The sequence below is a fragment of the Salmo salar genome, unplaced genomic scaffold (assembly GCF_905237065.1).
Source record: "Salmo salar unplaced genomic scaffold, Ssal_v3.1, whole genome shotgun sequence".
Taxonomy (NCBI): Eukaryota; Metazoa; Chordata; class Actinopteri; order Salmoniformes; family Salmonidae; genus Salmo; species Salmo salar.
In genome coordinates, this window is record NW_025550430.1 from 30758 (window position 1) to 53282 (window position 22525).

The following is a 22525-nucleotide window of genomic DNA, read 5'->3' on the forward strand; positions in this document are numbered from 1 at the left end:
GTATAGTCCATAGTGTCCATGTATAGTCCATAGTGTCCATGTATGGTCCATAGTGTCCATAGTGTCCATAGTGTCCATAGTGTCCATGTATAGTCCATAGTGTCCATAGTGTCCATAGTGTCCATGTATAGTCCATAGTGTCCATGTATAGTCCATAGTGTCCATGTATAGTCCATAGAGTCCATGTATAGTCCAAAGTGTACATGTATAGTCCATAGTGTCCATAGTGTCCATAGTGTCCATGTATAGTCCATAGTGTCCATGTATAGTCCATAGTGTACATGTATAGAAATGTCCTTGTTTTTGAAAGAAAAGCACATTTTTTTGTCCATTTAGAAACATCAAATTGATCAGAAATACAGCGTAGACATTGTTAATGTTATAAACGACTATTGTAGCTGGAAACGGCAGATTCTTTTTATGGAATGTCTAGAGTAGCAGCAGTGTGGAAGAGGGGGGGAGGGGCAATGCAAATAGTCTGGGTAGCCATTTGATTAGCTGTTCAGGAGTCTTATGGCTTTGGGGGTAGAAGCTGTTCAGAAGCCTCTTGGACCTAGACTTGGCGCTCCGGTACCCCTTGACGTGCGGTAGCAGAGAGAACAGTCTATGACTAGGGTGGCTGGAGTCTTTGAAAATATTTTTTAGGGCCTTTCTCTGACACCGCCTGGAACAGAGGTCCTGGATGGCAGGAAGCTTGGCCCCAGTGATGTACTGGGCCATATGCACTACCCTCTGTAGCGCCTTGCGGTCGGAGGCCGAGCAGTTGCCATACCAGGCAGTGATGCAACCCGTCAGGATGCTCTCTATGGTGCAGCTGTAAAACCTTTTGAGGATCTGAGGACCCATGCTTAATGGGAATAGGTTTTGTCGTGCCCTCTTCACGACTGTCTTGGTGTGCTTGGACCATGTTAGTTTGTTGGTAATGTGGACTGCCAGCATCGGTATGTGGTGGTATGTAGACAGCTACGAAAAATACAGATGAAAACTCTCTAGGTAGATAGTGTGATCTATAGCTTATCATGAGATACTCTACCTCAGGCGAGCAAAACCTTGATACTTCCTTAGATATCGTACACCAGCTGTTGTTTACATATATGCAAAGGCCCCGCCCCTTGTCTTACCAGAGGCTGCTTTTCTGTCCTGCCGATACAGTGTATAACCTGACAGCAGTATGTTCTTAATGTCGTCGTTCAGCCACGACTCGGTGAAACATAAGATGTTACAGTTTTTAATGTCCCTTTGGTAGGATATATCATTATGTAACGACAGGGTTATGCCTGAATATCTAACTAGTCTAAAATCTAGTGGTTATTAAGCCCTCTGGAAGACCGTCCCGGATGCCAAGTGTCTCACCACAACCACCACTCTCAATCAATCAAATAATCCATTCAACTTTATTTTTTTAGAGCACATTTCTTACAGAGGTACATTTCAATGTGCTTTAACAAATATCATTTGCATTTATTTGATTTATTGAACCTTTATTTAACAGGGAAATTATACAAAATGTACAAATACAATGTAATAAAGACTGACAATTTAAGAAAAGCAATCCCATTCCCCAATTAGGAGTTCCTCCATTAACAACATATACTGCCCTGGAGGAAACAGAGCGTCAAGGTGCAGAGAGCTTTGCAGATCATTCCATACATGGGGTGCTAAGCAAAAACTGAATAAAAGATTGACCTAATTCCGCAGAGATCAACGGAATCTCCAGAGTTAGCCATCCCTGAGCCCGGTTCTGGTGACTCGTGTGTCTGTAATTTAACAGTGCAGTCAGGTACGGTGGAAGTTTGTGGCACGAGAGCTTTATAAACAACAAGAGAGCAGTGTATGGATCTACGAGACATAAGAGAGGGCCAGCCTACTTTCTGATATAGGATCCAATGATGTGTACCGAACCTGTCGCCCGTAACAAAGCCACGTGCGTTGTGGTAAACTGCATCTAGTGGTTTCAGTGTAGTGACAGATGCGTTCATTTAAATAAACCGTTGTCTAGCAGTGGCAGGAAAGTTGACTGAATGATCAGCTTTCTGCTATTCAGGGAAAGGCATAATGTATTTCTAAAGAAGAAGCCCATTTTAATTCTTAATTTCTTAACTAACTCATTAACATGATTTTTGAAAGATAACTTTCCATAAATTCAGATGCCCAGATATTTATAAGTGGGTACACGATCAATGTGGGCACCTTCCAATGTCAAATATGCATAAATCCTCAGGTACATTTTTAAGTGAATTGGAAAACATGAAGTACTCGGTTTTACCTGCATTAGTTACCAGTTTCAGTTTAACCAACTGTCACATCCTGATCTGTTTCACCTGTCTTTGTGTTTGTCTCCACCCCCCTTCCAGGTGTCGCCAATCTTCCCCATTATCCCCGGTGTATTTATACCTGTGTTCTCTGTTTGTCTGTTGCCAGTTAGTTTTGTTTGTCAAGCCAACCAGTGGTTTTCCCTCTTGCTCCTGTCTGGTCTAGTTCCTGTTTTCTGGTTTTGACCATTCTTCCTGCTCTGACCCTGAGACTGCCTGCCTGCCGTTCAGGACCTTTTGCACTCAGTCTGGATTACTGACCTCTGCCTGCCCTTGACCTGTCGTTTGGCCTGCCCCCTGTACAGGTCGATTTCAGACAACCTGTCACGTCCTGACCAGTATAGGGGTCACTGGTTATGGTAGTTTGGTCAGGACGTGGCAGAGGGTATTTGTTTTATATGGTTCAGGGGTTATGTGTCTGTAGAGGGGTATTGTATTTATGTGTTTCGGGGTTTTTGGTGTATGTTCTTGTTTTGGGTTTCTATGTTGTGTATTTCTTTGTTGGCCTGGTGTGGCTCCCAATCAGGAACAGCTGTACTTCGTTGTTCCTGATTGGGAGTCATACTTAGGGAGCCCTGTTTTCACCTGTCTGTTTGTGGGTAGTTGTATTTGCACTGCTGTTTGTTTAGCCTGCAAATCTATTAGCTGTCGTTCTTTGTTTATTGTTTTTTTTTTTCGTGTTCACTTTAATAAATAAATATGATGAGCACGCAACCCGCTGCGCCTTGGTCCCCTTCTCTCTTCAACGACGGCCGTGACACAACCTTTGAAGTCAATGAAAGGAGCGGCACAGTGTTTCTTCCACATCATTTAAAACCAGTCATTTTGTGATATGCCCAGGGCTAAAAAAAATAAAAACACAAAATGTTTTCGAAATTAAACTAAGAAAAATAGTAAAACAATAAATAATGATAAGAATAACAATAAATAAATAACTCTCAAGGTTACTAGCTAGCTAATGTCTACTGCGAAATATGGGTCTGTTTACTAAGCTACAGATTTGCATGACTTGTAGGCTATTACTGTAGCTACTGTCTGAAGTCTGACGGCAACACAAACATTAACTGTAGTCACTTAAAGACGTTTCATGTCTCACGTTTAATAACTCATTTAACTAATTTCATGGATACTTTGAAAATAATAAGTAGAGTCCTGTGTTAGGAGCACTGTGTTGGGAGCCCTGTGTTGGGAGCCCTGTGTTGGGAGTCCTGTGTTGGGAGTCCTGTGTTGGGAGCCTTGTGTTGGGAGCACTGTGTTGGGAGCACTGTGTTGGGAGCCCTGTGTTGGGAGCACTGTGTTAGGAGCACTGTGTTGGGAGCACTGTGTTAGGAGCACTGTGTTGGGAGCCCTGTGTTGGGAGCACTGTGTTGGGAGCACTGTGTTGGGAGCCCTGTGTTGGGAGCCCTGTGTTGGGAGTCCTGTGCTGGGAGCCCTGTGTTGGGAGTCCTGTGTTGGGAGCCCTGTGTTGGGAGCACTGTGTTGGGAGCACTGTGTTGGGAGCACTGTGTTGGGAGCACTGTGTTGGGAGTCCTGTGTTGGGAGCCCTGTGTTGGGAGCACTGTGTTGGGAGCCCTGTGTTGGGAGCACTGTGTTGGGAGCCCTGTGTTGGGAGCCCTGTGTTGGGAGCACTGTGTTGGGAGCCCTGTGTTAGGAGCCCTGTGTTGGGAGCACTGTGTTGGGAGCCCTGTGTTGGGAGCACTGTGTTGGGAGCCCTGTGTTGGGAGCACTGTGTTGGGAGTCCTGTGTTGGGAGCCCTGTGTTGGGAGTCCTGTGTTGGGAGCACTGTGTTGGGAGCCCTGTGTTGGGAGCCCTGTGTTGGGAGCACTGTGTTGGGAGCCCTGTGTTGGGAGCACTGTGTTGGGAGCCCTGTGTTGGGAGCACTGTGTTGGGAGCCCTGTGTTGGGAGCCCTGTGTTGGGAGTCCTGTGTTGGGAGCCCTGTGTTGGGAGTCCTGTGTTAGGAGCACTGTGTTGGGAGCACTGTTATAATATTCCAAATAACATAACAAGTAAAGGGGTCACTGACTCTCCAGGTTCATAGATGACTTTCTAGAGATTCATCACTTGAAGCTCAGATAGTGGACTTTCTCTCTCTAACCGTGGTGGAAACACTCTCCTACACAGAACCACTGAGTATTCATTTAGGACAGACAACCTCCAATAGCTGCTATCAAAACCCTTTTCTCATTCTCCTTCTTAGACCATGGAGCACTTTGAAGTGAAGGCCAGAGAGTGAGAGAGAGAGAGAGAGAGAGAGAGAGAGAGAGAGAGAGAGAGAGAGAGAGAGAGAGAGAGAGAGAGAGAGAGAGAGAGAGAGAGAGAGAGGGTGAAAGGGAGAAAGAGAGAGAGAGAGAGAGAGAGAGAGAGAGAGAGAGAGAGAGAGAGAGAGAGAGCGAGCTTTGTATTTTTTCCTGATTCAAATTATTCTTATTTTTTTCACCAGCTTCAATTTAGATGCTCAGTGTGTTCTATTTCCAGGGAACTTGTCGAGAGAGCGAGAAAAATAAAAAAATAAATAGAGCGAGAGAGAGAGAAAGAAATAAAGAGAGAGAAAGAGAGAGAGAGAGAGAGAGAGAGAGAGAGAGAGAGAGAGAGAGAGGGTGAAAGGGAGAAAGAGAGAGAGAGAGAGAGAGAGAGAGAGAGAGAAAGAGAGCGAGAGAGGCAGAAAAACTGAGAGAGGGAGAGAAAGAGCGAGAGAGATAGAGACCGTCAATATTAAACTTAACAGTTAATAGAAAACTATAAACGCCTCAGCTGAATGGTACATTAATGCCATGTGCATATTACAGTAGGACCCCAATATAAAGCCATGTGCATATTACAGTAGGACCCCAATATAAAGCCATGTGCATATTACAGTAGGACCCCAATATAAAGCCATGTGCATATTACAGTAGGACCCCAATATAAAGCCATGTGCATATTACAGTAGAACCACAATATAAAGCCATGTGCATATTACAGTAGAACCCCAATATAAAGCCATGTGCATATTACAGTAGGACCCCAATATAAAGCCATGTGCATATTACAGTAGAACCCCAATATAAAGCCATGTGCATATTACAGTAGAACCCCAATATAAAGCCATGTGCATATTACAGTAGGACCCCAATATAAAGCCATGTGCATATTACAGTAGGACCCCAATATAAAGCCATGTGCATATTACAGTAGAACCCCAATATAAAGCCATGTGCCTGGTACAGTAGAACCCCAATATAAAGCCATGTGCATATTACAGTAGGACCCCAATATAAAGCCATGTGCATATTACAGTAGAACCCCAATATAAAGCCATGTGCCTGGTACAGTAGGACCCCAATATAAAGCCATGTGCATATTACAGTAGGACCCCAATATAAAGCCATGTGCATATTACAGTAGGACCCCAATATAAAGCCATGTGCATATTACAGTAGAACCCCAATATAAAGCCATGTGCATATTACAGTAGAACCCCAATATAAAGCCATGTGCATATTACAGTAGAACCCCAATATAAAGCCATGTGCATATTACAGTAGGACCCCAATATAAAGCCATGTGCATATTACAGTAGGACCCCAATATAAAGCCATGTGCATATTACAGTAGGACCCCAATATAAAGCCATGTGCATATTACAGTAGGACCCCAATATAAAGCCATGTGCATATTACAGTAGGACCCCAATATAAAGCCATGTGCATATTACAGTAGAACCCCAATATAAAGCCATGTGCATATTACAGTAGAACCCCAATATAAAGCCATGTGCCTGGTACAGTAGAACCCCAATATAAAGCCATGTGCATATTACAGTAGAACCCCAATATAAAGCCATGTGCATATTACAGTAGGACCCCAATATAAAGCCATGTGCATATTACAGTAGGACCGCAATATAAAGCCATGTGCATATTACAGTAGGACCCCAATATAAAGCCATGTGCACATTACAGTAGGACCCCAATATAAAGCCATGTGCATATTACAGTAGGACCCCAATATAAAGCCATGTGCATATTACAGTAGAACCCCAATATAAAGCCATGTGCATATTACAGTAGGACCCCAATATAAAGTACCAACAGCCATAGTATGTAGACGATACGTATGTATGTATTCTTAGTTACCATAAGTAAATGTCATGTAAATCTGATGCAATGGAAAAATATGTGTAGTCCATTGTGTTACCTTTAAAGCCTCTCAACAATTTTCATAGACCATTCTGCGGCAAAGTGATACAGATTTGTAAATATCTTATAATATAGCTTTGCTGTATAGATTATATTTTTACATTGTATGCAATGTTTTAAGGAGACCACATTCATCCGATTAGATTATTAATGTTGTGGAAAAGCCATGTCACGAATGAACAAACCTCTCTCTAAAAACAAGTTTGGATATCCAATTTCCCAAGTTGTTCCTGATATACAGTACTGTCTCATTGATCTCATGTTGACACTTAGAGAAAGACCACAAAGAGACCACTCCACCAAGACACTTAGAGAAACACAGCAGAGAGACCACTCCACCTAGACACTTAGAGAAACACCTCAAAGAGACCACTCCACCTAGACACTTAGAGAAACACAGCAAAGAGACCACTCCACCTAGACACTTAGAGAAACACAGCAGAGACCACTCCACCAAGACCCTTAGAGAAACACCTCAGAGACCACTCCACCAAGACACTTAGAGAAACACAGGGAAGAGACCACTCCACCAAGACACTTAGAGAAACACAGCAAAGAGACCACTCCATCTAGACACTTAGAGAAACACCTCAAAGAGACCACTCCACCAAGACACTTAGAGAAACACAGGGAAGAGACCACTCCACCAAGACACTTAGAGAAACACAGCAGAGAGACCACTCCACCAAGACACTTAGAGAAACACAGCAAAGAGACCACTCCACCTAGACACTTAGAGAAACACAGCAAAGAGACCACTCCACCAAGACCCTTAGAGAAACACCTCAAAGAGACCACTCCACCAAGACCCTTAGAGAAACACCTCAAAGAGACCACTCCACCTAGACACTTAGAGAAACACAGCAGAGAGACCACTCCACCTAGACACTTAGAGAAACACCTCAAAGAGACCACTCCACCAAGACACTTAGAGAAACACAGCAGAGAGACCACTCCACCTAGACACTTAGAGAAACACAGGGAAGAGACCACTCCACCAAGACACTTAGAGAAACACAGCAGAGAGACCACTCCACCTAGACACTTAGAGAAACACCTCAAAGAGACCACTCCACCAAGACACTTAGAGAAACACAGCAGAGAGACCACTCCACCAAGACACTTAGAGAAACACAGCAAAGAGACCACTCCACCAAGACACTTAGAGAAACACAGCAGAGAGACCACTCCACCAAGACACTTAGAGAAACACAGCAAAGAGACCACTCCACCAAGACACTTAGAGAAACACAGCAGAGAGACCACTCCACCAAGACACTTAGAGAAACACAGCAGAGAGACCACTCCACCAAGACACTTAGAGAAACACAGGGAAGAGACCACTCCACCTAGACACTTAGAGAAACACCTCAAAGAGACCACTCCACCAAGACACTTAGAGAAACACAGCAGAGAGACCACTCCACCAAGACACTTAGAGAAACACAGCAAAGAGACCACTCCACCAAGACACTTAGAGAAACACAGGGAAGAGACCACTCCACCAAGACACTTAGAGAAACACAGCAAAGAGACCACTCCACCAAGACACTTAGAGAAACACCTCAAAGAGACCACTCCACCAAGACACTTAGAGAAACACAGGGAAGAGACCACTCCACCTAGACACTTAGAGAAACACCTCAAAGAGACCACTCCACCAAGACACTTAGAGAAACACAGCAAAGAGACCACTCCACCAAGACACTTAGAGAAACACAGGGAAGAGACCACTCCACCAAGACACTTAGAGAAACACCTCAAAGAGACCACTCCACCAAGACACTTAGAGAAACACCTCAAAGAGACCACTCCACCAAGACACTTAGAGAAACACAGCAAAGAGACCACTCCACCAAGACACTTAGAGAAACACAGCAGAGAGACCACTCCACCAAGACACTTAGAGAAACACAGCAGAGAGACCACTCCACCAAGACACTTAGAGAAACACAGGGAAGAGACCACTCCACCAAGACACTTAGAGAAACACCTCAAAGAGACCACTCCACCAAGACACTTAGAGAAACACAGCAGAGAGACCACTCCACCAAGACACTTAGAGAAACACAGGGAAGAGACCACTCCACCTAGACACTTAGAGAAACACCTCAAAGAGACCACTCCACCTAGACACTTAGAGAAACACAGCAAAGAGACCACTCCACCAAGACACTTAGAGAAACACCTCAAAGAGACCACTCCACCTAGACACTTAGAGAAACACAGCAAAGAGACCACTCCACCAAGACACTTAGAGAAACACAGGGAAGAGACCACTCCACCAAGACACTTAGAGAAACACAGCAGAGACCACTCCACCAAGACACTTAGAGAAACACAGCAAAGAGACCACTCCACCAAGACACTTAGAGAAACACCTCAAAGAGACCACTCCACCAAGACACTTAGAGAAACACAGGGAAGAGACCACTCCACCAAGACACTTAGAGAAACACAGCAGAGAGACCACTCCACCAAGACACTTAGAGAAACACAGCAGAGAGACCACTCCACCAAGACACTTAGAGAAACACAGCAAAGAGACCACTCCACCAAGACACTTAGAGAAACACCTCAAATAGACCACTCCACCAAGACACTTAGAGAAACACAGCAGAGAGACCACTCCACCAAGAAACTTAGAGAAACACAGCAGAGACCACTCCACCTAGACACTTAGAGAAACACAGCAGAGAGACCACTCCACCTAGACACTTAGAGAAACACCTCAAAGAGACCACTCCACCAAGACACTTAGAGAAACACAGCAGAGAGACCACTCCACCAAGACACTTAGAGAAACACAGCAAAGAGACCACTCCACCAAGACACTTAGAGAAACACAGCAGAGAGACCACTCCACCAAGACACTTAGAGAAACACAGCAAAGAGACCACTCCACCAAGACACTTAGAGAAACACAGGGAAGAGACCACTCCACCAAGACACTTAGAGAAACACAGCAAAGAGACCACTCCACCAAGACCCTTAGAGAAACACCTCAAAGAGACCACTCCACCTAGACACTTAGAGAAACACAGCAGAGAGACCACTCCACCAAGAAACTTAGAGAAACACAGCAGAGACCACTCCACCTAGACACTTAGAGAAACACAGCAGAGAGACCACTCCACCTAGACACTTAGAGAAACACCTCAAAGAGACCACTCCACCAAGACACTTAGAGAAACACAGCAGAGAGACCACTCCACCAAGACACTTAGAGAAACACAGCAAAGAGACCACTCCACCAAGACACTTAGAGAAACACAGCAGAGAGACCACTCCACCAAGACACTTAGAGAAACACAGCAAAGAGACCACTCCACCAAGACACTTAGAGAAACACAGGGAAGAGACCACTCCACCAAGACACTTAGAGAAACACAGCAAAGAGACCACTCCACCAAGACCCTTAGAGAAACACCTCAAAGAGACCACTCCACCTAGACACTTAGAGAAACACAGCAGAGAGACCACTCCACCAAGACACTTAGAGAAACACCTCAAAGAGACCACTCCATCTAGACACTTAGAGAAACACAGCAGAGAGACCACTCCACCAAGACACTTAGAGAAACACAGCAGAGAGACCACTCCACCAAGACACTTAGAGAAACACAGGGAAGAGACCACTCCACCAAGACACTTAGAGAAACACAGCAAAGAGACCACTCCACCAAGACACTTAGAGAAACACAGCAGAGAGACCACTCCACCAAGACCCTTAGAGAAACACAGCAAAGAGACCACTCCACCAAGACACTTAGAGAAACACAGGGAAGAGACCACTCCACCAAGACACTTAGAGAAACACCTCAAATAGACCACTCCACCAACTAGCTAGCCATTACTAATAGTATTAGTAGAGCATGAATCAGGAAGCTACAGTATTTAAACTAACTAGCTAGCTAACTGAACACTTCGGTGTCCTGACATTCTTTTTTTTTATTTTAATCAAAACATTTCTTCACCGGGTGATGACCCCATTCAAGGACGTTGCTGTCAGCTTCCATCTGTCCATGTTATCCTGAACTCAGAAGATGGCAGTCTGTCACTGTAGTTCATATTAGGGCTAGCAACATTAACAACATATCATGGTCTTTTGCTTAGGCAGGTCTTTTTTAAATAGTAGCATACCCCCTTATTTGACGGTCAAAATGTCCTCCCTCCTGTAGGTTCATATGAGAGTTAAGACCTGGGACTTTGTCCTGTAGGTTCATATGAGAGTTAAGACCTGGGACTTTGTCTTATCCAAACAAACAGAACTTCTGAAGCACTATAGGCTGAGGCATAAACATATTGATGACTTTGAAGAGTACAATACCCTTGGAACATCCCGCAAAAAAAAAAGCACAAAATAACTTCATTGTATTGGGTGTTGGAGAATGTGCCCTCACAATTTAGATCTTCACTGACGTCTATTCACTTAGTCCATTCTCTGCAAGGCTATTGATGTGTGAAGAAAAATGGATATGGGATGGTGTTAGAGACAATTTTTTAAAAAGACCTTCCACAATTGGAGGAAGAATTACTTTTTATTCCTGTGCTGGGAAAGATCTTTAACACTACTATCTTTGTGTCAAGGTACCGACGATAGCACCGACGATAGCACCGGCGATAGCACCGGCGATAGCACCGACGATAGCACCGACGATAATTAGAGTGGCATCAGATCATTTAAAGGAGCCCACTCCATTGGTGGATTTGTGGATAGTTTTAGGGCATCACATACATAAAGGGGCTCCCGAGTCGTGCAGCGGTCTAAAGCACTGCATCTCAGTGCTGGAGGTGTTCACTACAGACCCTGGTTCGATTTCAGGCTGTATCACAATTGACCGTGATTGGGAGTCCCATAGGGCAGCGCACAATTGGGCCTCGTCGTCGTCCTGGTTTAGGTTTGGCCGGGGGTAGGCCGTCATTGTAAATAAAAATTTGTTCTTAACTGACTTGCCTAGTTTAAATAAAGGTAACAAATAATACATAATATCTGCAGGTTCTGTTTGGGGTAGCTTCCTGAGCTCCGGGTAAAGGAAGTAAGAACTGCAACATTCCGAACATTGGAAAATCCCACTTTAACACATTGTTATGGTGTGAAAAAGCACTGCGTGTTGACAACAACAAAAAAAAAATGAAATATTTGTATGTGTTGTCTGGGTATTTACCAGATGTGCTTCATTACTGGAGTTGGCGTTGTGCATAATAAAAATAAAAAAAATCTATAATAAATATTTTACTCTGTTGGAACTTAACAATCTAATAAAACAGTTACCATAGAAGTGGAATGATAAAACTGACTGCCCACTGTTTCCACTGAACTTTTCCACTTCAAAGAGCCTTGAAGGAAACACTCATGGAAACTGGTGCTTATTCCGTCTGCTTCCATTCATAACCGGAACAAAAATACCTGTAGGTGAACCATCATGGCAGATAATATTGCACCTCAAAGATATTGTTGAGCTTATGATTGCCCCACTTCACACAGAAGAGACTATTTGGTACCTTGACACAAAGATATCTGAGTACAGGCATAGATTCTTGGAGGTTTTCCCTCAGGAAAGACTTATCCCAAAGCATCATTTTATTAAACACTACCCACAATTGAAAAAGGCATTTGTACCCCTTATAGCTCTGTGCACTTTGAAGCTAAACACAGGTTTTCTTTTTTTTTAAGATAATTGTTCGAAAGACCAACAGCGTTCGAAACATTTTACTGTCTCTGATGTTGTCAAATCTGCCCTCTCTGTCACAAAGCTGTCCACAGTGGTTATTAGAAGTCTTCAAGGATGACATAAAGGAAGTAGTGTGAAGAACATTTCCTGTTCATTTGGCAAACACAATTTCCTGCAATGGTACCAATTACTCTGTCGGAATGAGCTTGGCCCACGGGTCAGCTGGAGGACAACCGGACTTTGTAGAAATACTTCTAATGATCATTGTTCATGGCAAACTTGCTTTTATTGTCAAGTGTCAGAATGCATGGTACAATGAGCCTCTCGTGGGTTTTCAACATTAGGGGCGGAAGGTAGCCTAGTGGTTAGAGCATTGGGCCAGTAACCTGAAAGGTTGCTGTAGCGAATCCCCGAGCTGACAAGGTAAAAATCTGTTGTTCTGTCCCTGAACAAGGCAGTTTAACCCACTGTTCCCCGGTAGGCCGTCATTGTAAATAAGAATTTGTTCTTAACTGACTTGCCTAGTTAAATAAAAGGTTAAATCAAGGCAGTTATTCAATTTTAAAAACATTACAATACATTCATAACAGATTTCACAACATATGAAGTGTGTGTCCTCAGGCCTCTACTCCACTACCACATATCTACAACACAACATCCATGTGTACGTGTGGGTATAGTGCTTATATTATCGTGTCTTTGTATGGATGTGTCTATGTTTGTGTTGCTTCACAGTCCCCGCTGATCCATAAGGTGTATTTTTATCTGTTTTTTAAATCTGATCGACTGCTGCATCAGTTACCTGATGTGGAATAGAGTTCCATGTAGTCATGGCTCTATGTAGTACTGTGCTCCTCCCATAGTCTGTTCTGGACTTGGGGACTGTGAAGAGACCTCTGGTGGCATGTCTTGTTGATAGTGTTGTTAAGAAGGTAGAAACTAGGGCCTGTAGGACCTGCCTTGTTGATAGTGTTGTTAAGAAGGTAGAAACTAGGGCCTGTAGGACCTGCCTTGTTGATAGTGTTGTTAAGAAGGTAGAAACTAGGGCCTGTAGGACCTGCCTTGTTGATAGTGTTGTTAAGAAGGTAGAAACTAGTAATCCAAGGCAGAGTCATCAACAAGGGTCATCAACAATGGCATGCAGACTCAGGACAGGCAGAAAGGTTGGAACCGGGAAGAGACTAGAAAAACTAAATTAGAGAGACGAAGCAAAAAAAAAACACACAGCCACACGCTGGGACGACTTGACGAGACAAGACCGACTGGCAACCGACAAACGGAGAACGCAGGTATAAATACACAGGGGAAAATGGGTTTCAATAGGAGACACCAGGATGGGGGGGGTGGAGACAAGAACAAGACAGGGTGAAACAGATCAGGGTGTGACACACAGTAGGTAACTAAACGTATTCACCTACTCAACACACACACACACACACACACACACACACACACACACACACACACACACACACACACACACACACACACACACACACACACACACACACACACACACACACACACACACCCAGTGGATAAGTATAATGAAGGTATAAGAGAGTGCATGGAGAGAGGACCTGACATTTCCAGTTCTCATGTCGTTATGAAGGTGTCGTGCGATAACTGCACAACTATTCATTTCTTATGTTATTTTCACAGTCCACTGCCTAGCAACGTTTTTTTATTTTATTATTTTTTAATCGGGTTTGGTTTTAACAGGCTCCCTGTGTGTGTGTGTGTGTGTGTGTGTGTGTGTGTGTGTGTGTGTGTGTGTGTGTGTGTGTGTGTGTGTGTGTGTGTGTGTGTGTGTGTGTGTGTGTCTGTGTCTGTGTCTGTGTGTGTGTGTGTGTGTGTGTGTGTGTGTGTGTCAGGTCTTTGGCCATTAGCTTACCTCTGAGCTGAGCCCACAGCATGCCAGGACAGAGCATCACTCACCCTAGGTGTGTGTGTGTGTGTGTGTCTGTGTGTGTGTGTGTCTGTGTGTGTGTGTGTGTGTGTGTGTGTGTGTGTGTGTGTGTGTGTGTGTGTGTGTGTGTGTGTCTGTGTCTGTGTCTGTGTCTGTGTGTGTGTGTGTGTGTGTGTGTGTGTCTGTGTCTGTGTGTGTGTGTGTGTGTGTGTCAGGTCTTTGGCCATTAGCTTACCTCTGAGCTGAGCCCACAGCATGCCAGGACAGAGCATCACTCACCCTAGGTGTGTTTGTGTGTGTGTGTGTGTGTGTGTGTGTGTGTGTGTGTGTGTGTGTGTGTGTGTGTGTGTGTGTGTGTGTGTGTGTGTGTGTGTGTGTGTGTGTGTGTGTGTGCGTCACTCTCCCTGTTAAATCACTTTCATCTAAACAACATGAAACAGCTTGATATCTGAGTCACACAGAAAGACGTCAGCAAACAACAAACATAGAATACAGTTTACGTTCAACCATAACATTTACAGTATTGATTTAACATAGCTCAGTCCTCATTACTGACTACATTAATTAACAGACGGTATTGAATTTAGAATACGTTTCTAATCATCATCAACTGCTTTCAACATAACTACATTTGATGTGCATCATGCGAATTGCTTTTCTGTGTGTGAGAGAGAAACGCAGTGGATAACGTTCACCCCAATGGTTTGATTTAGTTTGAAATCATCACTTATAATAAAATACAGAACTTTAATTGGTTGTTACAGTATTGTTGCCATTACATGTAATGTAATGAGAGAGAGAGAGAGAGAGAGAGAGAGAGAGAGAGAGAGAGAGAGAGGAGAGAGACAGAGAGCGAGAGAGGGAGAGAGAGAGAGAGAGAGACAGAGAGAGAACCGTAGTTACTCCTCCTGTCATGACCTGATCTGTTTCACCTGTTCCTGTGATTGTCTCCACCCCTCCAGGTGTGGCTTATTTTCCCCAGTGTATTTATCCCTGTGTTTCCTGTCTCTCTGCCCCAGTGTATTTATCCCTGTGTTTCCTGTCTCTCTGCCCCAGTGTATTTATCCCTGTGTTTCCTGTCTCTCTGCCCCAGTGTATTTATCCCTGTGTTTCCTGTCTCTCTGCCCCAGTGTATTTATCCCTGTGTTTCCTGTCTCTCTGTGCCAGTTCGTCCTGTATGTTTAGTCAAGTCAACCAGCGTGTTTTTTCCCGTTCACCTTATGCTATTCTCTTTTTGATAGTCTTCCTGGTTTTGACCACTGCCTGACTCTGGACTACTTTCCTACCTGCCTGATCATCCTGCCTGCCCTGACCTTGATCCTGCCTGCCCTGACCTTGATCCTGCCTGCCCTGACCTTGAATCTGCCTGCCCTGACCTTGAATCTGCCTGCCCTGACCTTGATCCTGCCTGCCCTGACCTTGAATCTACCTGCCCTGACCTTGATTCTGCCTGCCCTGACCTTGATCCTGCCTGCCCTGACCTTGAATCTGCCTGCCCTGACATTGATTCTACCTGCCCTTCGGTACCTTTTGGACTCTGATCTGGTTTTGACCTTTTTGCCTGTCCACGACCATTCTCTTGCCTTACCCTATTGGATTAGTAAACATCGTAAGACTCCAACCATCTGCCTCCTGTGTCTCGATCTCGCCTTGTGCCTTGATACCTCTTTTACAGCATTATATATATATATGGTTTGGTTTATCTACAGGACAGACAGACTTGGCTTTCGTGTGTGTGTGCTTCTTACACAAGGAAGTTCTACAATGAATCACGCCTTAGCAGCTCTGAGTAATGGTACCAGGCTGGCATCACAGCGTATCATCTCTGAGTAATGGTACCAGGCTGGCATCACAGCGTATCATCTCTGAGTAATGGTACCAGGCTGGCATCACGCCGTATCATCTCTGAGTAATGGTACCAGGCTGGCATCACGCCGTATCATCTCTGAGTAATGGTACCAGGCTGGCATCACACCGTATCATCTCTGAGTAATGGTACCAGGCTGGCATCACGCCGTATCATCTCTGAGTAATGGTACCAGGCTGGCATCACGCCGTATCATCTCTGAGTAATGGTACCAGGCTGGCATCACACCGTATCATCTCTGAGTAATGGTACCAGGCTGGCATCACACCGTATCATCTCTGAGTAATGGTACCAGGCTGGCATCACGCCGTATCATCTCTGAGTAATGGTACCAGGCTGGCATCACGCCGTATCATCTCTGAGTAGTGGTACCAGGCTGGCATCACACCGTATCATCTCTGAGTAATGGTACCAGGCTGGCATCACGCCGTATCATCTCTGAGTAATGGTACCAGGCTGGCATCACAGCGTATCATCTCTGAGTAATGGTACCAGGCTGGCATCACACCGTATCATCTCTGAGTAATGGTACCAGGCTGGCATCACACCGTATCATCTCTGAGTAATGGTACCAGGCTGGCATCACGCCGTATCATCTCTGAGTAATGGTACCAGGCTGGCATCATTCCGTATCATCTCTGAGTAATGGTACCAGGCTGGCATCACGCCGTATCATCTCTGAGTAATGGTACCAGGCTGGCATCATTCCGTATCATCTCTGAGTAATGGTACCAGGCTGGCATCACGCCGTATCATCTCTGAGTAATGGTACCAGGCTGGCATCACGCCGTATCATCACATCTTATATAGTAATATAAATGCAGTATATAAATATAGTAATATAAATGCAGTATATACATATAGTAATATAAATGCAGTATATACATATAGTAATATATATGCAGTAATATAAATATAGTAATATATGTATATACTGCATTTATATTACTATATGTATATACTGCATTTATATTACTATATGTACATACTGCATTTATATTACTATATTTATATACTGCATTTATATTACTATATTTATATTACTGCATTTATATTACTCTATTTATATACTGCATTTACATGACTATGTTTAAATTACTGCATTTATATGAGGGCTTAAAACGCATTCAAATAGGTCGGAAGAAAAATCATTTTATATCAAGAAAATGTCAGAAGACATGAAGAAGCTGCAGGCGGGTAAATAACTCTGCACCAATATTCACCCCAACGGACCTGGTGTGTGTGTGTGTGTGTAGCTGCTAGGGACAGATCCTGCCTAATACCCTGTGTCATACCTACTGGGGAGGAAGGAAGAATATAGGTAATAACCCTCATAGGTTGGTCATCAAAGTGCATTCAGACATTTCATTTATAAACTCAGCAACAACAAAAAGAAACGTCCCTTTTTTCAGGACCCTGGTCTTTCAAAAAGATAATTCGTAAAAATCCGAATAACTTCACAGATCTTCATTGTAAAGGGTTTAAACACCGTTTTCCCATGCTTGTTCAATGAACCATACACAGTTAGTGAACATGCACCTGTGGAACGGTCGTTAAGACACTAACAGCTTACAGACGGTAGGCAATTAAGATCAATTATGAAAACTTAGGACACTAAAGAGGCCTTTCTACTGACTCTGAAAAACACCAAAAGAAAGATGCCCAGGGTCCCTGCTCATCTGCGTGAACGTGCCTTAGGCATGCTGCAAGGAGGCATGAGGACTGCAGATGTGGCCAGGGCAATAAATTGCAATGTCTGTACTGTGAGACGCCTAAGACAGCACTACAGGGAGACAGGACGGACAGCTGATCGTCCTCGCAGTGGCAGACCACATGTAACAACACCTGTACAGGATCAGTATATCCAAACATCACACCTGCGGGACAGGTACAGGATGGCAACAACAACTGTCCGAGTTACACCAGGAACGCACAATCCCTCCATCAGTGCTCAGACTGTCCGCAATAGGCTGAGAGAGGCTGGACTGAGGGCTTGTAGGCCTGTTGTAAGGCAGGTCCTCACCAGACATCACCGGCAACAATGTCGCCTATGGGCACAAACCCACCGTTGCTGGACCAGACAGGACTGGCAAAAGTACTCTTTACTGACGAGTCGCGGTTTTGTCTCACCAGGGGTGATGGTCGGATTCGCGTTTATCGTCGAAGGAATGAGCGTTACACCGAGGCCTGTACTCTGGAGCGGGATCGATTTGGAGGTGGAGGGTCCGTCATGGGCTGGGGCGGTGTGTCACAGCATCATCGGACTGAGCTTGTTGTCATTGCTGGCAATCCCAACGCTGTGCGTTACAGGGAAGACATCCTCCTCCCTCATGTGGTACCCTTCCTGCAGGCTCATCCTGACATGACCCTCCAGCATGACAATGCCACCAGCCATACTGCTCGTTCTGTACGTGATTTCCTGCAAGACAGGAATGTCAGTGTTCTGCCATGGCCAATGAAGAGATCTCAATCCAATTGAGCACGTCTGGGATCTGTTGGATCGGAGGGTGAGGGCTAGGGCCATTCCCCCAGAAATGTCCAGGAACTTTCAGGTGCCTTGGTGGAAGAGTGGGGTAACATCTCACAGCAAGAACTGGCAAATCTGGTGCAGTCCATGAGGAGGAGATGCACTGCAGTACTTAATGCAGCTGGTGGCCACATCAGATACTGACTGTTACTTTTAAACACATTATTCCACTGCTGTTAGTCACATGTCTGTGGAACTTGTTCAGTTTATGTCTCAGTTGTTGAATCTTGTTATGTTCATACAAATATTTACACATGTTAAGTTTGCTGAAAATAAACACAGTTGACTGAGAGGACGTTTCTTTTTTTTGCTGAGTTTATATTAACCCCCACCGGTTGTCTCTCTCTCTCTCTCTCTCTCTCTCTCTCTCTCTCTCTCTCTCTCTCTCTCTCTCTCTCTCTCTCTCTCTCTCTCTCTCTCTGTGAAAAACATTGTGTCAATATTGCCAAAGCAACAATGTATACAATATACATTGTAATAAAATTATAAACAATAACTAATACAATTAAATATAAAAATCTAAATATGGAAAATGAAACTATAACTAAATAGCGGTCATCTTCAGTACTACAACTACTATCATTATCACTACTACTACTACTACTAAACTGCTATCATTACCATTACTACCCATACCACTACTACTACCACCATCACTAAACTGCTATCATTACCATTACTACCCATACCACCACTACTACCACCACCACTAAACTGCTATCATTACCATTACTACCCATACCACTACTACCACCACCACCATCACTAAACTGCTATCATTACCATTACTACCCATACCACCACTACTACCACCATCACTAAACTGCTATCATTACCATTACTACCCATACCACTACTATTTGGAATGATAAACAACAATAATAATAGTAATAACAATAATAGTAATAATAAATAAGTTACTGTTTACTATGCAGATGTTATTATTCAGTGTCCCTCAGGCTATGGAAGGCAAATACATCTTCCCCCATGAGTATTTTTAGGTTTTCCTCTGGGTTTAACAAGTTCAAATTTGGAATAAATGTAGTCATTTCTGTGAATAATGAATCTCTTTGTGAGGAATATTTATCACAGACTGTCTCTCTCTCTCTCTCTCTCTCTCTCTCTCTCTCTCTCTCTCTCTCTCTCTCTCTCTCTCTTTGTCTCTCTCTTTCGTCTCTCTCTCTCTCTCTCTCTCTCTCTCATATATGTTACTTTGATCAAAAGTAGTGCACTATGTAGGGACTAGTGTTCAGTTAGCCTGTCTGCACTAGGAGGTAGGAATTACACATCAGTTATTATATGGTTATGATTAAAAGGTTATGGAAATTAATTCAAATGTAAAATGTAACTTTCACTGGTCGTGTTTTATCCCACCAAAACCCCTAAGTTTAATGACCCTATGACCCTATGACCCTATGACCCTATGCCTAAAAAGTTTCATTAAAGAAAAGAGGTTTACCACAAGTATGTGACCTGTAAGACATAATCGTATGGTAATGAGATGCAGGTAAAGGCATACATTATGACAAAGACGTGACTTCTAAGATGTAAAGTTATGGTAATGAGATGCAGGTAAAACGACAAGGAATGTCTGTTCGATGTGGACCTTTCTGTTTTCCTGCTGAGCAGTTTGGTCATGTCAGGGAAAGAGTTGACGTAGTGACCTGAGATCCAGCTCCCAGCGCCAAAACCCCTCAACCCCCTCCGCAGGTAACTGCTTATGCATAGCTAATGAACCAGTGAATCCAAACCAAAATTGAAAAACAAGAAAAAACATGAATGAATGAATGAATGAATGAATGAATGAATGAATGAACATGAAATAATGTTGGAACGTCACGTTTAACTGCTATACTGTATTCACTTCGCCACCATGGCCTATTTATTGCCTTTACCTCTCTTATCCTACCTCATTTGCACATGCTGTTTTATAGATTTTTCTACTGTATTATTGATTGTATGTTTTGTTTTACTCCATGTGTAACTCTGTGTTGTTGTTTGTGTCGAACTGCTTTGCTTTATTCATGGCCAGGTCGCAATTGCAAATGAGAACTTGTTCTCAACTAGCCTAACCTGGTTAAATAAAGGTGAAATAAATAAATGAATAAAATATACTGTGACAGTTATTTAATGATCTGGGATACCATGCTGTGGCAGACAGTGATCTTTTGTATTGACTGAGACATTGACTTTTTAAACGGTGGCCTCAGCACCCTTTCAAATAAAAACCTTCAGACATTTAAATCCAGGAAGACTACGCTCACATATAAACTAGAGAACCCACAGTAAACCGTAGTCCTAACTGTAGTCCTAACTGTAGTCCTAACACACAGTAAACTGTAGTCCTAACTGTAGTCCTAAATGTAGTCCTAACTGTAGTCCTAACCGTAGTCCTAACCGTAGTCCTAACTGTAGTCCTAAATGTAGTCCTAACTGTAGTCCTAACCGTAGTCCTAACTGTAGTCCTAACTGTAGTCCTAACCCACAGTAAACTGTAGTCCTAACTGTAGTCCTAACACACAGTAAACTGTAGTCCTAACTGTAGTCCTAACCCACAGTAAACTGTAGTCCTAACAGTAGTCCTAACACACAGTAAACCGTAGTCCTAACACACAGTAAACTGTAGTCCTAACACACAGTAAACTGTAGTCCTAACACACAGTAAACTGTAGTCCTAACACACAGTAAACAGTAGTCCTAACACACAGTAAACCGTAGTCCTAACACACAGTAAACCGTAGTCCTAACTGTAGTCCTAACACACAGTAAACAGTAGTCCTAACACACAGTAAACCATAGTCCTAACACACAGTAAACTGTGGTCCTAACTGTAGTCCTAACACACAGTAAACTGTAGTCCTAACACACAGTAAACCGTAGTCCTAACTGTAGTCCTAACACACAGTAAACCGTAGTCCTAACACACAGTAAACCATAGTCCTAACACACAGTAAACTGTGGTCCTAACTGTAGTCCTAACACACAGTAAACTGTAGTCCTAACACACAGTAAACCGTAGTCCTAACTTTAGTCCTAACACACAGTAAACCGTAGTCCTAACACACAGTAAACCGTAGTCCTAACACACAGTAAACTGTAGTCCTAACACACAGTAAACCGTAGTCCTAACACACAGTAAACCGTAGTCCTAACACACAGTAAACCGTGTAGTCCTAACACACAGTAAACCGTAGTCACTAACACACAGTAAACCGTAGTCCTAACACACAGTAAACTGTAGTCCTAACACACAGTAAACCGTAGTCCTAACACACAGTAAACTGTAGTCCTAACACACAGTAAACCGTAGTCCTAACACACAGTAAACTGTAGTCCTAACACACAGTGAAACTGTAGTCCTAACACACAGTAAACCGTAGTCCTAACACACAGTAAACTGTAGTCCTAACTGTAGTCCTAACACACAGTAAACTGTAGTCCACCATAACTGTAGTCCTAACACACAGTAAACTGTAGTCCTAACTGTAGTCCTAACACACAGTAAACCGTAGTCCTAACTGTAGTCCTAACACACAGTAAACCGTAGTCCTAACTGTAGTCCTAACACACAGTAAACTGTAGTCCTAACACACAGTAAACTGTAGTCCTAACACACAGTAACCGTGGTCCCAACTGTAGTCCTAACACACAGTACAACTGTAGTCCTAACACACAGTAAACTGTAGTCCTAACACACAGTAAACCGTAGTCCTAACACACAGTAAACTGTAGTCCTAACACACAGTAAACCGTAGTCCTAACACACAGTAAACTGTAGTCGTAACTGTAGTCCTAACACACAGTAAACTGTAGTCCTAACACACAGTAAACTGTAGTCCTAACACACAGTAAACCGTAGTCCTAACACACAGTAAACCGTAGTCCTAACACACAGTAAACTGTAGTCCTAACTGTAGTCCTAACACAGTAAACTGTGGTCCTAACTGTAGTCCTAACACACAGTAAACTGTAGTCCTAACTGTAGTCCTAACACACAGTAAACCGTAGTCCTAACTGTAGTCCTAACACACAGTAAACCGTAGTCCTAACTGTAGT

At 43.5% G+C, this 22525-nt stretch overlaps 1 protein-coding gene across 1 annotated transcript; it reads left to right on the forward strand.

The window, feature by feature from the left end:
* The first annotated feature begins 4513 nt into the window (after window positions 1–4513).
* On the forward strand, window positions 4514–11158 carry LOC123739458 (BUD13 homolog). Its single transcript, XM_045713779.1, has 4 exons — window positions 4514–4542; window positions 6987–7588; window positions 7775–8368; window positions 11082–11158. Exons 1-4 carry the CDS (start codon window positions 4514–4516, stop codon window positions 11156–11158), a joined length of 1302 nt encoding a protein of 433 aa, XP_045569735.1.
* The last annotated feature ends 11367 nt before the right edge of the window (window positions 11159–22525 follow it).

Bases quoted from the DNA above. Each gene is read 5' to 3' on its own strand.
- LOC123739458 (XM_045713779.1), top strand. From the start codon at position 4,514: ATGGAGCACTTTGAAGTGAAGGCCAGAGA. The intron at 4,543-6,986 runs GTGAGAGAGAGA...CACTCCACCAAG, and splicing joins TTTGAAGTGAAGGCCAGAGA to ACACTTAGAGAAACACAGGG. The intron at 7,589-7,774 runs GCAGAGAGACCA...CAAGACACTTAG, and splicing joins AAGACACTTAGAGAAACACA to AGAAACACAGCAGAGAGACC.